The 14,669-nt window shown below is 36.1% G+C and overlaps 1 gene segment (V, D, J or C); it reads right to left on the reverse strand.

Annotated features, from left to right (window-relative positions):
- Positions 1-7,208: 7,208 nt before the first annotated feature.
- LOC119512271 lies at positions 7,209-7,784 on the reverse strand. The segment is given in 2 exon segments: positions 7,209-7,465; positions 7,646-7,784. Coding segments are annotated over 2 exon segments (294 nt in total).
- Positions 7,785-14,669: the final 6,885 nt, after the last annotated feature.

Genomic DNA, 14,669 nt, shown 5'->3' on the forward strand with positions numbered 1-14,669 from the left:
AAAGTAAAAGCCAGGCTGTGAAGGCTTTACAGGTGAGTTTTACCAATCATTTCAAGAAGAATTAATAGCATTCCTGCTCAAAATATTCCAAAAATTTGAAAAAGAGGGAACATTACCTGTCTCATTCTATGAAGCCAACATCACCTTAATACAAACCCAAACAAAGAAACTGCATGAAAAGAAATCATCACAGCAATTTCTCAAATGAACATGGATGTAAAAATGCTGAAGAAAACTGATTCTAAATTGAGTCCAATGGAAGATTAAAAGAATTGTACATCCCAGCCAAGTGGGTTTTATCCCAAATATGCAAGGGTGGTGCAAACCAAGAAAATCAATTAACACAAGGCTCTACATTAACCTATCAAAAGGGAAAAACCACAAAATCACCTCAATATATGCAGAAAAGGCATTTGAAAGAACTCAGAGCTTCCATGATAAAAGTACTTCAAAAGGTAGGAATCCAAGGAAATTTCTTCAACACGATAAAGTGCATATATGAAAAAAACCACAGCTAACATCATACTCAATGGTGAATGATCGAAAGCTTTCTCTCTAAGATCAGGAACAAGATAAGGATGCCCACTTTTATCACTGTTATTTAATGTTGTTCTAGTTCTACCTAGAGCAACTAGGCAAGAAAACTAAAGTCATCCATATTGGAAAGGAAGAATTAAAACTAACACTACTTGCAGATGATCCTTTATTTAGAAAATCCTGAAAAAAAGAACAACAAAATTACTAAGGCTAATAAAAAAGTTCAGCAAAGTGGTAGGGTACATCAAAACACAAAGATCATTTGTATTTCTGTTCACTAGAAATGAGCTATCTGAACAGGTATTCAAGGATAAAACTCTATTCACAGCAGTAACTAAAATAATCAAATATCAAGGAATAAACTTAAAGCATGTAAGGTTCCTATATGCAGAAAATGACAAAACATGCCAAAAGAAATGAAAGAAGACCCAAATAAGTGGAAAATATTCCATCATCATGGATTGGAAGGCTAAATGTCATTAAGATGTCAATTCTACCCAGATTGATCTGCAGATTCAATGCAATGCCAATCAAAATTCCAACCACCCACATTGCAGAATTGGAAAATCAAGTTATCAAATATATTTGGAAGGTAAAGGGACCTGAAATTGCCATAAACCCCTTGAAAATGAAGAATAAAGTGGTAGGAATCTAATTTTCTGTCCTTAAAGCATATTAGAAAACCACAATGGCCAAAAAAGCATGGTACCGCCATATAGACTATTCATCAATGGAATCCAATCGAGATTTAAGTAGTAGAGCCTTGGATGTTTGGTCAATTGATTTTTGACAAGGCCCCAAGTCCACTCAAGTGGGACAGAACAGTCTCTTCAATAAATGGTGTTGGGAGAGCTGTATATCCATATGCAAAAGAATTATAAAGGACACCTACATGATTCCCCATGTAAAAATGAACTCAGAATGGATCAAAGACCTAAATACAAGAGCCAACACCATAAAACTTCATAAAGAAAATATAGAGAAATATCTTCAAACCAAGTGTTAGGAGGTAGTTTCTTAGACTTTATACCTCAAGCACAAGCAACAAAATAACAACAAAAAACAGAGAAATGGGAAAGCCTCATAATTGAATACTTCTGCATTTCAAAGTATGTTATCAAAAGGTGAAAAGGCAGCCAACTCAATGGGAGAAAATATTTGGAAACCACATATCTGATAAAGAGTTTATATCCAGAATAATAATGAAATCCTACAAATCAATAACAATAATAAAACAAAATTAAAAATAGACAAAAAAACATGAATAGGTTTTTTCCAAAGAGGAAATGCAAATGGCTTAAAAGCATATGAAAGGATGCTCATGTTCGCTAGGTATTAGGGAAATGAAAATCAAAACCATAAGGAGAGATACCACCCCACACCCATTAGAATTGGCACTATTAAATAAAACTGGAAGCAATAGTGATGGAGAGGATGTGAAGAAAAAGGAACATTTATTCACTGCTCCTGGGAATGTAAAATATACAGTCTCTGTGGAAGACAGATTGTTGGTTCCTCAGAAAATAAATATAGAGTTGGGCGGTGACCTGGCAATCTAGCTATTCAGTATATACCCAGAAGATCTAAAAGAAGGGACACAGACATTTTGCACACCAATGTTTATAGGATTATTACTGAGAATTTTGATAGGCTGGAAGCCTCACATGCCCAACAATTGATGAACAATTAAACAGAAAGTGGAATGTACATACAATGGAATATTATTCAACAATAAAAAAGTTTGAATTCTGATACATGAGACATGTTGACTAATATATTGAAGACACCATGTTGAGTGAACTAAACCAGACACAAAAAGACCAATAATGTATGATCTCACCGATATAGAATGAATTAGAACAAGGAAACTCATAGAATCAGAGTCTAGAATGTAGGTTACCATTAGACAGTGTAGGTATGGGGAATGGGAACTTAAGGCTTGGAATGAACAGGCTTCCTATTTGGAAGATACAAATGTTTTGGTAATGCTGATGGTGGCACAATAATGTGAGCATAATTAGCCACACTAAAATATATACCTGAATGTGATTAAAAGGGAAAATGTTATCCAATTATTCCTTCCACATTGCAACTATCCAATCACAATTTTGCAATATCAGTGGTCAGCAAAATAACTTATAAGGGAATTTGGGGGAGATTTTCAGAAGCTGCAAAATGGGTACTGTGGTTAGCCACCATTACAGTGGTAATGTGTGGTCCAGGAGGCAGGAGAGAAGGAAATACAAAAAAGCATTTTCTGCAGCTACACCAACAACCACAACGCATCTGGAAAAACCACAGGATCTGCATCTCTCTCACATAGAAAAGGTAACATTGTTATTAAAAAGGCATTCCTGTAGACTGGGGTATCATAGAGAAAAGGCTGTCCTAAAAGAAAAAGAAGGTGAAGTGCCTACCTCTATAGATTTTCAAGCCAGCAAAGGATGGTTTGAAATTTTTGAAAAGGGTTTAGCCTATGCAAAGTAAATGTAATGAGAAAGGTACTGTAATGATTGAAGACTTCTTTTCTGTTACAAAAGGAGGGCCAAGAAATTTATGTGGATTATCCAGATTGTTGAGACACCACACCCTAACCCTTCACCCCCACCCCATGTGGAAGGGATAATTGCATTGCTTGTAAGGTAACACAGTAAAAATATAAGTAAAAACATGGAAGTATATTGCAGAAACATAGAACCCTGAATTACACCCTGAGTTATAGTTAAAAACACAATTATTGAAGTATGGTTTTATTAATTGTAAAAAATATGACACCCTTAGTCAAAGTGTTAATAACAAGATGGTATATTGGGATCCTATATTCTATGCATGATTATTCTGCAAACCCACAACTTACTTAACAAAGAAAAACTTTCAAAATCTTTCATTATTTATAGGGCAAACACACAAAAGTCTGAGAAGACCCTTCCTTATTGGTGCATACTTACATTTCCAACCTCAAATTTGGAATTTCTCAGCATTTTTTTCATCATTGACTATATCTCTTTCCAATGATGCTCCTGAGAACAAGGCTCAGGTTGTTAACTGGTTACCAGCATTACTATAACCTTTAGACACAGAAGAAAACCCAGTATGTAGTAAGTTCTCAAAGTATTTGCTTCATAAATGCATGAATGAAAAGATCAATAAATGAAGCATCAAATCTGTCCAGTTTATTTACAAAAATAATATAAGCATTAGCAATACACTAAAGAGGGTGATTTTTTGGAAACTCCAAAATTATTCTAATTTCCAATTGAAGGGTAAAGAGGTTAACAAAGACACAAATATTCCAAGCAATAAAATTTGATAAAAATCAAATGCTGTCGAATATATGACCACATTTTTTATTGGTCAGAACTTTTGGATGCTAACAGCAAAAACCAACTGGGCTTAGCCTATTTAGAAAATGAAAAGACTGAATGAATATTATGTTGTGAATAAATTTGGTTGATAATTCAGGGAACACGGTGCAGAAAATGTCATGGGTGTTAGATGGCATAAATGGAATACAGGACAAATCACAGGAAAAGATTATATATGATACCACTCCCACCATGGAAGGACAGTGGACAGTTCATTTTGTAGCATCAATGTCATACTAGGGTCATGGAGCATTGGACACTGGATATGTCTACTGCTGCCATCCTGGAGAGATCTCCTTTTGTTAACATTTTAGACAATTTAGCTGAGAATTAACACAATGTTCTCATATATCATTTTCATAAATGGTTTATGATTAATATATTTCTGTCCCTAGCAATAGTGACATGGTTTTGAAAATGTAACTACAATCATTTTACTATGTCAGATGGGCAAAAACAATAGGTGCCAACTGCTCCCATTATAAAAACTTAACAAAAGACTGGCCTATAAGATTTTTAACCCCCACTGTGCGATCTATGAGTTTCACCTGCACTCTCCTTGTTTCATTGCAGAAACATCCCCCAGCCAACACAGTGGATCAGCCTTATGATTTGAGCCTCAAAAATGGAGTTATTTCTGGCAAGTGAAGCATTAGAAATATCACACAAAAGATAACATACAAGATGTATTCACCATCCAAGATCATCAGACTCCTGCTCTTCTGTTACTCATGAAGGAATATTTGCCAATTATCTCCTCCAGAGTAATCTGCCTAGTCAATTTACCATGACAAACAAATGGGACATTAATAAGCCTTAGAAGCTGCACATCCCTATCTATATATCACAGCTAGAGACTGTATTTCTGATTTGAAGTTTTTCTTCTACACCCAAGTTGAACCACATCTTTGGATCATTCCCTGAATCATTTCCTCACCAATATGAAGACTTTGAAAAAATCACAACTTGTCATTTTAGGCTTCCTTGACCATCTGTGATATATCAACTGCAAAATGCCAACAAATTTTCATCCCTTACTCTATCCATGCATTTTGCAATTAGACTTTACAGCTTCTCCTATAAAGAGGTCTGGGGCTAATTGCTCTCCTCTTGAATATAAACTCGTCTCATGGATTGTTTTGATCCATACAATGATGCAAAATGTACATTGTGCCATGAAATGGTCTAGGATTTTCAAAATTTATAAGCTTTTCTTTCCTTTTTGCATCCTGAAAATAGCCATCAGAAGAATTTAGAATTAGTCTTCCAGGTGGTAAGACACATGCAGCCCAATCAAACATAAGCCCAGCTGATGGCCAGCTAACAGACACATGAAGGAAATTTAAGCCATTTTAGTTGAGATCAGCCAATCCTCAGTAGACAATCCAGATATTGTAAACCAAACAGCAAGCTGAGGGAAATGAGTCTAGCCTTCCCATAATACCCAGCTGCACAAATAACCAAAATCAACAGCTTTGGGTTTATGCTAATGGTTTAGGAGGTGGTATATTACTGGCAGTAGCCAACTGATGCATTATTGTCTTTTAAATCACTGCCCATTCTTATCCCATCAAGCTCTTCTGTCTTTCCAGCCTTATTTTTCTTTGTAGCACTTTCAAAATAACATAGAAATACTTTATTAATGCATGTGCTTATTTATGGTCCCACAAACTACAATGATATGGGGGATATTCACATGTGACAGAGTAACCACTCAATACATATTTCTTGATTGAATGATAGACATGGATTCCTTAATATCAATAATTTAAAAATGCCTCTCATTACTAGCTGAGGAACAGTTATGTGTGTCAGAATGTTAGTGTATTATCAGGTTTAATGACATATTTGTTGAAAATTTAGTTCATCCATCATATTGTATTTGAAAGTTGTTACAGAAATAATATGAGAATATCTGGGTTTTTTCTACTTCTCCACTAAAGTAAAATCAATTTCTTCATTAAAATTTATCCAATTCATTCAGGTTACAGCAGACTAAGAACCATGATTGCCTTCAGTTCCCAGGGGATGATAAGAGAGAAAGTTGACAATTGCTGAAAACTTCAGGGGGAAATTTGTCACATATCTGTAGAGGAATAGAGTTAAAGAATTTGATAATTGCTTTTAAAAAAAGAGAATGGCTGAAAGATTTGGAGACAAGGAAAAAGGTAGTGAGTAGTTAACACATAGCATATTCCTTTTTTCATTTTCCTTTTTAATTTTTTCCTCTTTTTACACAAACAGAATATATAACAATTAGAAGTTTGGTTCTTTTATTTTCATTTTACTCTTTATCATTGATATCAGGCAGTACTAATTAATTTTTACAAATTCAGTCACTCAATTTTTAAAGCTATATTCTATCCTATAGACATAACTAGTTTCATATTGATAGAAATATGAGTTACTTTTAATCTTTTACCACAACAAGCAATGCTGTAAAGAATAACCTTGCATTTGTGTCTTTTCACACATATGGGAATATGATGAAATGAACCCAAATCCTATGGTGATATAGATATCATTGAAGTTTTAGATTTATGCTTCAACAATTTTATAAAAGCACTATAGAAATATGGTGGTGACATTCTTAGGAAAATGAACATTAGTGGAAAATTTTACACCCAATCTAAGACCAACATATATCATTTAATCGCCATTATTCCCTATATACAAGCATTCTTCAATGAGATGGATAGTAAAGCATTCACAATTATTATATGTTTGCAATAATACATGAAAAAGTTAACTAAAGAAAAAAAAAAGGCAGACATATAAAATTCTGTGACATTTATGAGACTAACGTGGCCTGAAATCCTAGTCCAAAGAAGGAAAAAATAAGGGATAAAGATGACCTTCCACATGGGAAGTTTTGAATATGAAGATCAGGGATTTAATATTGGGAAGTTCTAGATTGGAGGATGATGACAGAAAAGGAAGAAGACTGAAGAAATAAGGAATTAAGTTGGGAAATTTTTCAGCATTAAGGTGACATATTGAAGAGAAAATCAATCCTTTAGGATTTAAAACTTATTGGATCCCAACCCAGAGTGAGAGAAACAGATATTATTGGCCCAGTCATTTTATCTACCAACTGAAAACATGCAGGTTTCCATCATACAAGCCACTAAAAGATGTGGCTTCTTAGACAGAATGAGGAAGCAAACAATTTCAGGTCTCTTTGAGGATGAAGCAGCTGGTGCTACTGGACTCACAGACCTACAGCCCCGGGGAGGAGGTTTTTGTTCGAGGCTGAAGCACTGTGGGAGGAGAGCTGTTACCTAGCTGACAGTAATAATGCCCCACATCCTCAGGCTGTCAACTGGTGGTGGTGAAAGTGAAATCTGTCCCTGACCCACTGCCACTGAATCGGTCGGGGACCCCAGAAGCCCAGATGGATGCATAGTAGATGAGCTGTTTAGGAGCCTGTCCAGGTTTCTGCTCGTACCAGGCTACATAGTTGCTAACAACCTGGCTGGACTTGCAGTGCACTGTGATGGACTCACCTGGAGGCTTTGCCACAGATTCCGGAGACTGGTCTGTCATGATGTCCCCACTGGCACCTGCAGTCAGAAAAGAATATAGATCACACATTATGTCACAAATACATATGATATATCTAAATGTAGGTTTTCTGATTAATCATATATAATCAGGTCTCTTTAGAGGAAAAAGTTTGTTCAATCTGCATGTAAAAAACATTTTCCAATGATATAAGGATGTTGCTCCTCTGACCCTCTCACCTGAGGCCCAGAGCACCAGGAGGATGAGGAGTTGGGACTCTGACACCATCTTGCTGACCCTCTGGTGCACTCAGACCCCATCTCCAGGGAAACCCCATTATTAGAGTCTGAGAAGCCAGCCCAGTCCCAGAGGAGCCCATGCAAAGCATCAGAGAGTATAAAGGCAAACGTGCCTGTGCAGTGAGTTGTGAAGACCAACAATGAAAGGAAGGAGACAAAAAAATATCATTACCAGAGGAAATGTGACTTCAGGTCTGTAAAAGCCCCGGAAATGAACTTAACACTGTAATTTTCAACAAACTTCAGCAAAATTGCCAAATTTAAACACTGTTATTATCAACTTGGTGCTTCAAACCAAATTAAACTTAAATTAATTTTGTAATAGAACATATATGTCTATGAGTGTATCAGTTCTCAATTTAATTAAATTTTATATATATGGCTCCAGAAACTGTGGAATATATTCATATCATTTGATAGAATGAGCATGTAGTATGCAATTAATAGGTCCATCTCAGTATATTCTTAATTTTAAATGCATATTTGAAGTTCCACTTGGACATCTCAAAGATACCTCATTGTGTACAAATGTAGACCCCTGCTATTTCCCTCAATAAAAATATTGTTTCCAAAAATATGTCCATCAGATACTTTCAAGTATCCCTTGGTGCTGCCTTCCTGCTCAACCAGTTTCTTGAATCACAAATGAAGTGATTATCAGACCTAAGGTGTAACAGCTCCCACTAGTGGCATTAGGTAGAATAGCTTCAGCTTCCAAGGTCTCATAGAGCAGGTCCTTCATTTATTTCTACTCAAAATCATTGATATTTATAGAACTATACAAATAATATCATGAATACATTCATGTATAGGATTTTAAATTATGAACAAATAAAAGAGAACGCATTACCCCATAAAACTTTTTCTGGAAAACACGGACAATAAACCAAGAGCATTTCTGCAGCCCCTCCTACACTGCTTCTCTGAGATTTCCCTCTGGAGAAAAGCTGTTATTCAGGACAAGTGGGGCAATGAGCATCCAGGTACAATTCATGGGTCAGCACTCACCATAAAGAGAGTCAGAGGAAGATACAAAAATACTGGAGTTGTTTAACAATTTCATAAATTACAAAATTCTTCCTCTCTCATGATTTCAATTTTTCCTGCAAAGAAAAAATGCTTATACACCCAAGAAGTTTCCCTTGACACAGAGTGTCCTAAGTCATGTATTGTTTCTATTCTAATTAATAACAAGTTCATTTTTTCTCCTTCAGAGACCATTACTTGAAAATGTTCACAAATTGTGGTGATGAATGCACATCTATGTGATGATATTGTGTACAATTGATTGTACGCTTTGGTTGACTGTATGGTATGTGACTGTATCTTAATATAATTTCAAGGGAAAAAATATCATTACCTTATGCTAGACTCCCCTTACCAGGAATTCAGGTATGGTTAATCACAGACCTGAATCAGCCAGGAAGACTAACCTACCTGATCAAAGGTCCACCACATCTTTGGGTTTAGAAGATGCCAATACTTTCTTCAGGTTTTCCCTCATCCCCCTTGCTTTTTTTCTGTTCTTCCATGAGGTTATACTTTATGTACATAAATTCTTGTGTATTTATTTACAATAGAGTTAAACTTCCTAGTTGATAGGATACCTGCTTCAATACAATAGAATCTCTTTCCCAAGCCTATAAAATTAGGAAATGTGACAGCCATGGATGATATGATGATCATCAGGATGAGTCATGCAGAGTGACTGGGTCAGAGGGGTCGCATAAAACATGGGATATGAAAATGTCCTCTTTCAGGAGGGGACAGTGGATCTCATGCATGAATATAAGAAGTGGTTGGTGTGCAATGCTCAAGGAATAGCACCTCAGAAAATGAACAGGAAGTAGGAGAAAATGGTCTTGGATGTTCAAGAAGGGCATAAGAAACAGTGTGAAATACAGATGGGGTCTTACCCCAGGGAAACATTAATGTTTGGATAAAAACTTGGGATTAAGGTTAATGCAATGAGATTCCAGGGAACTAAAGATAGAATAATTTTTAGCAAAAATTTTCCAGATTACTTTACATAAGTAAAACTGTGAAGAAGGCAAATTTGTAGAATCATGTTTCTGTGACATCTGGGAAACTAACTCTGGTATCATCTCTTTCAGAAATCATAGTGATTTGAAAAAGTGAAATTGTCCAAACACTTCTCACTCTCAGAGATACAGTTGGGGCCCAATCAATCTCTGGTAAATGATAAAAAAAGATTTTGTGTAAGTAGATTTCTAAGAAGATCCTCAAGATTTCTGGCCACTGGAATATACACATTTTCTCCCAGCTGTACAAACACTAATTTGGGTTCTGCTATGAAGGGATTTTGCATATGTAATGAAATCTGTTGACTTTAAGAGGGGAGATTAACCAGGAGGGCTTATTTTTTCACAAGAGCCCTGTACATCTTGCTGTGCTGGTCAGAGGCAAAGAAATCAGTAAGATTCATAGATAAAAAGATTTGACCCAGTTGGAAATATCTGATTTTTGCTATGGAGGTTGAGGGGCCAAGTGGCAAGGATTGAGGGGAGCCTCTAGGAGATGAGATCTCACAACCTTAAGGAAACAGGATCTCAGTCCTACCTCCCAAGGATCTGGTTCTGCAAAACATCATGAGCTTGGAAGAGAACTCTGAGCTCTGGAAAGAATGTAGCCCCACTGACTACTTGATTTCAGCCTTGCTATAACTTCGGTATAGAATCCTCCATACTATGCCCAGACTCCTGAGCTACAGCACTGTGATCTAATATACTGCTAATAAGTTATTAAATGACAAAAAAATGTATATATATGAGCCACATGATTAAATGTGAATCATAATTCCACACAGAAGAAATGATCATTCCATTTACCTCATGGTCAAATGATGCTGACACCTCCCTCTTCTTGTGCAATATAGTGTTTTACATCTTTTTTACCCACAAATGATTTCCTGACATGTGACCACATCTGGAGGATCAGGGCTGAGTATCATACTATGAATACCTAAGTTAGAACAGAATTAACCTCAAGGATGGTCAGGATCTGTCTCATCTTTGAATAAAGACCATGTTCTCTTACAATTCAAGGAACTCTGGGCAGGACTGTCTGTAAGAGAAGGGAGTGATGTAGGGACATGCCAAGTAGACCTAAAGCACGCTGATGCCTGCACATTTGTTTAAATGCCCACAATATTTCAGACTCCCAAATGTGGGTGTCTCCTTCAACACGGGACCGCACAAGTATATTTGTATTTTGTCTTTATCTAAGAAATGAAGGGTGCTATTTTGCCATTTCATTTTGAATTTTTAATTCTAAGTGTTGGAGTTAATATTGAATACCTTCAATGTTCAAATGGCAAAGTTATCTTAAAAACAGATCAAATTCTACATGGCATCCCATTATCCATTAACTTGGCAGTGCTCCAACTAACCCAGGTCCTTAGCATGGAACAATCATTACAAGTAGTCCTTTTGCAGACATAACATCAGACTGAGTGAGTTATAGGGCTGATTCTCATGCAGCCAGCTTTAACATGCTTCAGGTTCTCAAACAACTGTACATGGTCTATGGGAATCTTGTTCCACATGAAGCTTCACCACCCCAATGAGGGTGCCCAATTACTTTTTTGAATGAATGAATTAATGTAATGAGTTAGTAAATTAACATAGATGTAAAAAAAAAAAGTTAGTGTTGAAATAATGAGATTTGTTTAAAAAATCATAGAATATTGATGCATAGAATAAAACGTCATGCTATTTTCCATGAGAGCATGACAGTAGCAATGACCATGACATTCTTCCATAAAAGTGACCCAATATTCCTGTAACAAATTCGTGGCAAACAAATACATCATTCTGTCCTGTATTTGAAACTCTAACTGAAAAATAAAATTATAGAAAAGATGTTAAACCTGAATAATATCTAGCATGCAGTTAATATTAGTGTACCAATGTAAATCTTTTAGTTTGACAAATGAAATGTGATTATGTAAGATGTTAACATTGGGAGGTATTGGGTCATAGGACTATGAGAACTCTCCTTACAACTTCCTCAACTTTCATTTCAATGTAAAATTATTCCAACATAAATGCTTACTTAAAAAACACAGGTAAAGGTGCCTCAGACTAACTGAGTGAACCTTAGATTTGTCTGAGTGAGGTGTGCCTAAAAGAAAGTTATGTTGGATAACCCTACCCAAAAGCCACTCCTCATCTGGAGTAACATTATAGCTCTTGTTCTAGGCATTCAGCATCTCACTTTGCAAGTGAGTGCTGGGCACTCCTTGGAATATGGGCTTCTTTGACGCATGATTTTCCTCACCTCATTGGACCCTCTGGACCAAACAGACATCCCTTTGACAAAATTATTCAACCAAACTATGTATCCCCCTGGGTGGACACAAAGTTTTCCCAGAGGTCCATGTGCATTACAAGGTTTAATGCAATTAATTTCTAGGCATTTGCATTGTGACAAACTCTTCTTTTTTTTTTTTTATTTTTTTATTTATTTATTTTTATTTATTTATTTATTTATTTATTTATTTATTTATTTTTTAATTCAGTTTTATTGAAATATATTCACAAACCATACAGTCATCCATGGTATACAATCAACTGTTCACAGTATGATCATATAGTTATGCGTTCATCACCACAATCTATTTCTGAACATTTTCCATACATCAGAAAGAATCAGAATAAGAATAAAAAATAAAAGTGAAAAGAGAATACCCAAACCATCCCCCCATCCCACCCTGTCATTTAGTTTTTACTCCCATTTTTCTACTGATTTTTTTTCAATTTTTTAACTTTGTTTATCAAAAAATTAAAAACAAACAGGCAAACAACAGCCAAAAAAACCCCACAACATTTCAAACAAAGCAATGGATTAAGGAAAACAAATAACCTAAAATAATTACTTTGCTTCCAATATGTTCCTACCATACCCCAAGAAAATTAATAAACCATGTCCAAACAGAGGAGTAAGAAAAACAAATAATCTAAAATAACTACATTGCTTCCAACATGTTCCTACCATACCCCAAGAAAATTAACAACCCCTAAGAAAACAAAGGAATAAGAGAAAAAAAAACCTAAAATAACTCTATTGCTTCCAACATGATCTTACTATATCCAAGAAAGTTTACAAATCATAATCATTCCTGAGCATTCCCATAACATTCAGATTACCCTCCATAGTTTATCTGTTCTTATTAGATTATCATTCCCCCTCCACTAATTGGTATCTCTAGGTCCCCTACATTCTACAGTATAAAACATTGTACATTTTTCACAGAATTCACATTAGTGGTAACATACAATATCTCTCTTTTTGTGCCTGGCTTATTTTGCTCAGCATTATGTCTTTTTTTTTTTTTTTTTTAATCTTCATTTTATTGAGATATATTCATATACCACGCAGTCATACAAAACAAATCGCACTTTCGATTGTTCACAGTACCATTACATAGTTGTACATTCATCACCCAAATCAATCCCTGACACCTTCATTAGCACACACACAAGAATAACAAGAATAATAATTAGAGTGAAAAAGAGCAATTGAAGTAAAAAGGAACACTGGGTACCTTTGTCTGTTTGTTTCCTTCCCCTATTTTTCTACTCATCCATCCATAAACTAGACAAAGTGGAGTGTGGTCCTTATGGCTTTCCCAATCCCCTTGTCACCCCTCATAAGCTACATTTTTATACAACTGTCTTCGAGATTCATGGGTTCTGGGTTGTAGTTTGATAGTTTCAGGTATCCACCACCAGCTACCCCAATTCTTTAGAACCTAAAAAGGGTTGTCTAAAGTGTGCGTAAGAGTGCCCACCAGAGTGACCTCTCGGCTCCTTTTGGATTCTCTCTGCCACTGAAGCTTATTTCATTTCCTTTCACATCCCCCTTTTGGTCAAGAAGATGTTCTCCGTCCCATGATGCCAGGTCTACATTCCTCCCTGGGAGTCATATTCCACGTTGCCAGGGAGATTCACTCCCCTGGGTGTCTGATCCCACGTAGGGGGGAGGGCAGTGATTTCACCTTTCAAGTTGGCTTAGCTAGAGAGACAGGGCCACATCTGAGCAACAAAGAGGCATTCGGGAGGAGACTCTTAGGCATAACCATAGGGAGGCTTAGCTTCTCCTTTGCAGCAACCGTCTTCCCAAGGGTAAAACTCATGGTAGAGGGCTCAACCCATCAAACCACCAGTCCCCTATGTCTGTGGTCACGTTAGCAACCATGGAGGTGGGGTAGGCGAATACCCCTGCATTCTCCACAGGCTCCTCAAGGGGGCACTGCATCTTTTTGTTTTCCTTGTTTTTTTTTTTTTTGTTTGTTTTTTTTTAACTTTCCCTTCTTTTTTAAATCAACTGTATGAAAAAAAAGTTAAAAAGAAAACAAACATACAATAAAAGAACATTTTAAAGAGACCATAACAAGGGAGTAAGAAAAAGACAACTAACCTAAGATAACTACTTAACTTCCAACATGTTCCTACTTTACCCCAAGAAAGTTACCTAATATAGCAACATTTCTGTGAACTTGCTCCTACTATATCCATCAGAAATTAACAGACCATAGTCATTCCTGGGCATCCCCAGAACGTTAAATAGCTTATCTGTTCTTCTTGGATTATTGTTCCCCCTTCCTTAATTGCTCTCTATTGCTAGTTCTCCTACATTCTACATTATAAGCCATTTGTTTTATATTTTTCAAAGTTCACATTAGTGATAGCATATAATATTTCTCTTTTTGTGCCTGGCGTATTTCACTTAGCATTATGTCTTCAAGGTTCATCCATGTTGTCATATGTTTCACGAGATCGTTCCTTCTTACTGCCGCGTAGCATTCCATCGTGTGTATATACCACATTTTATTTATCCACTCATCTGTTGAAGGACATTTCGGTTGTTTCCATCTTTTGGCAATTGTGAATAATGCTGCTATGAACATTGGCGTGCAGATATCTGTTCGTGTCACTGCTTT

This window comes from Choloepus didactylus, chromosome 17, assembly GCF_015220235.1.
Source record: "Choloepus didactylus isolate mChoDid1 chromosome 17, mChoDid1.pri, whole genome shotgun sequence".
NCBI lineage: Eukaryota > Metazoa > Chordata > Mammalia > Pilosa > Megalonychidae > Choloepus > Choloepus didactylus.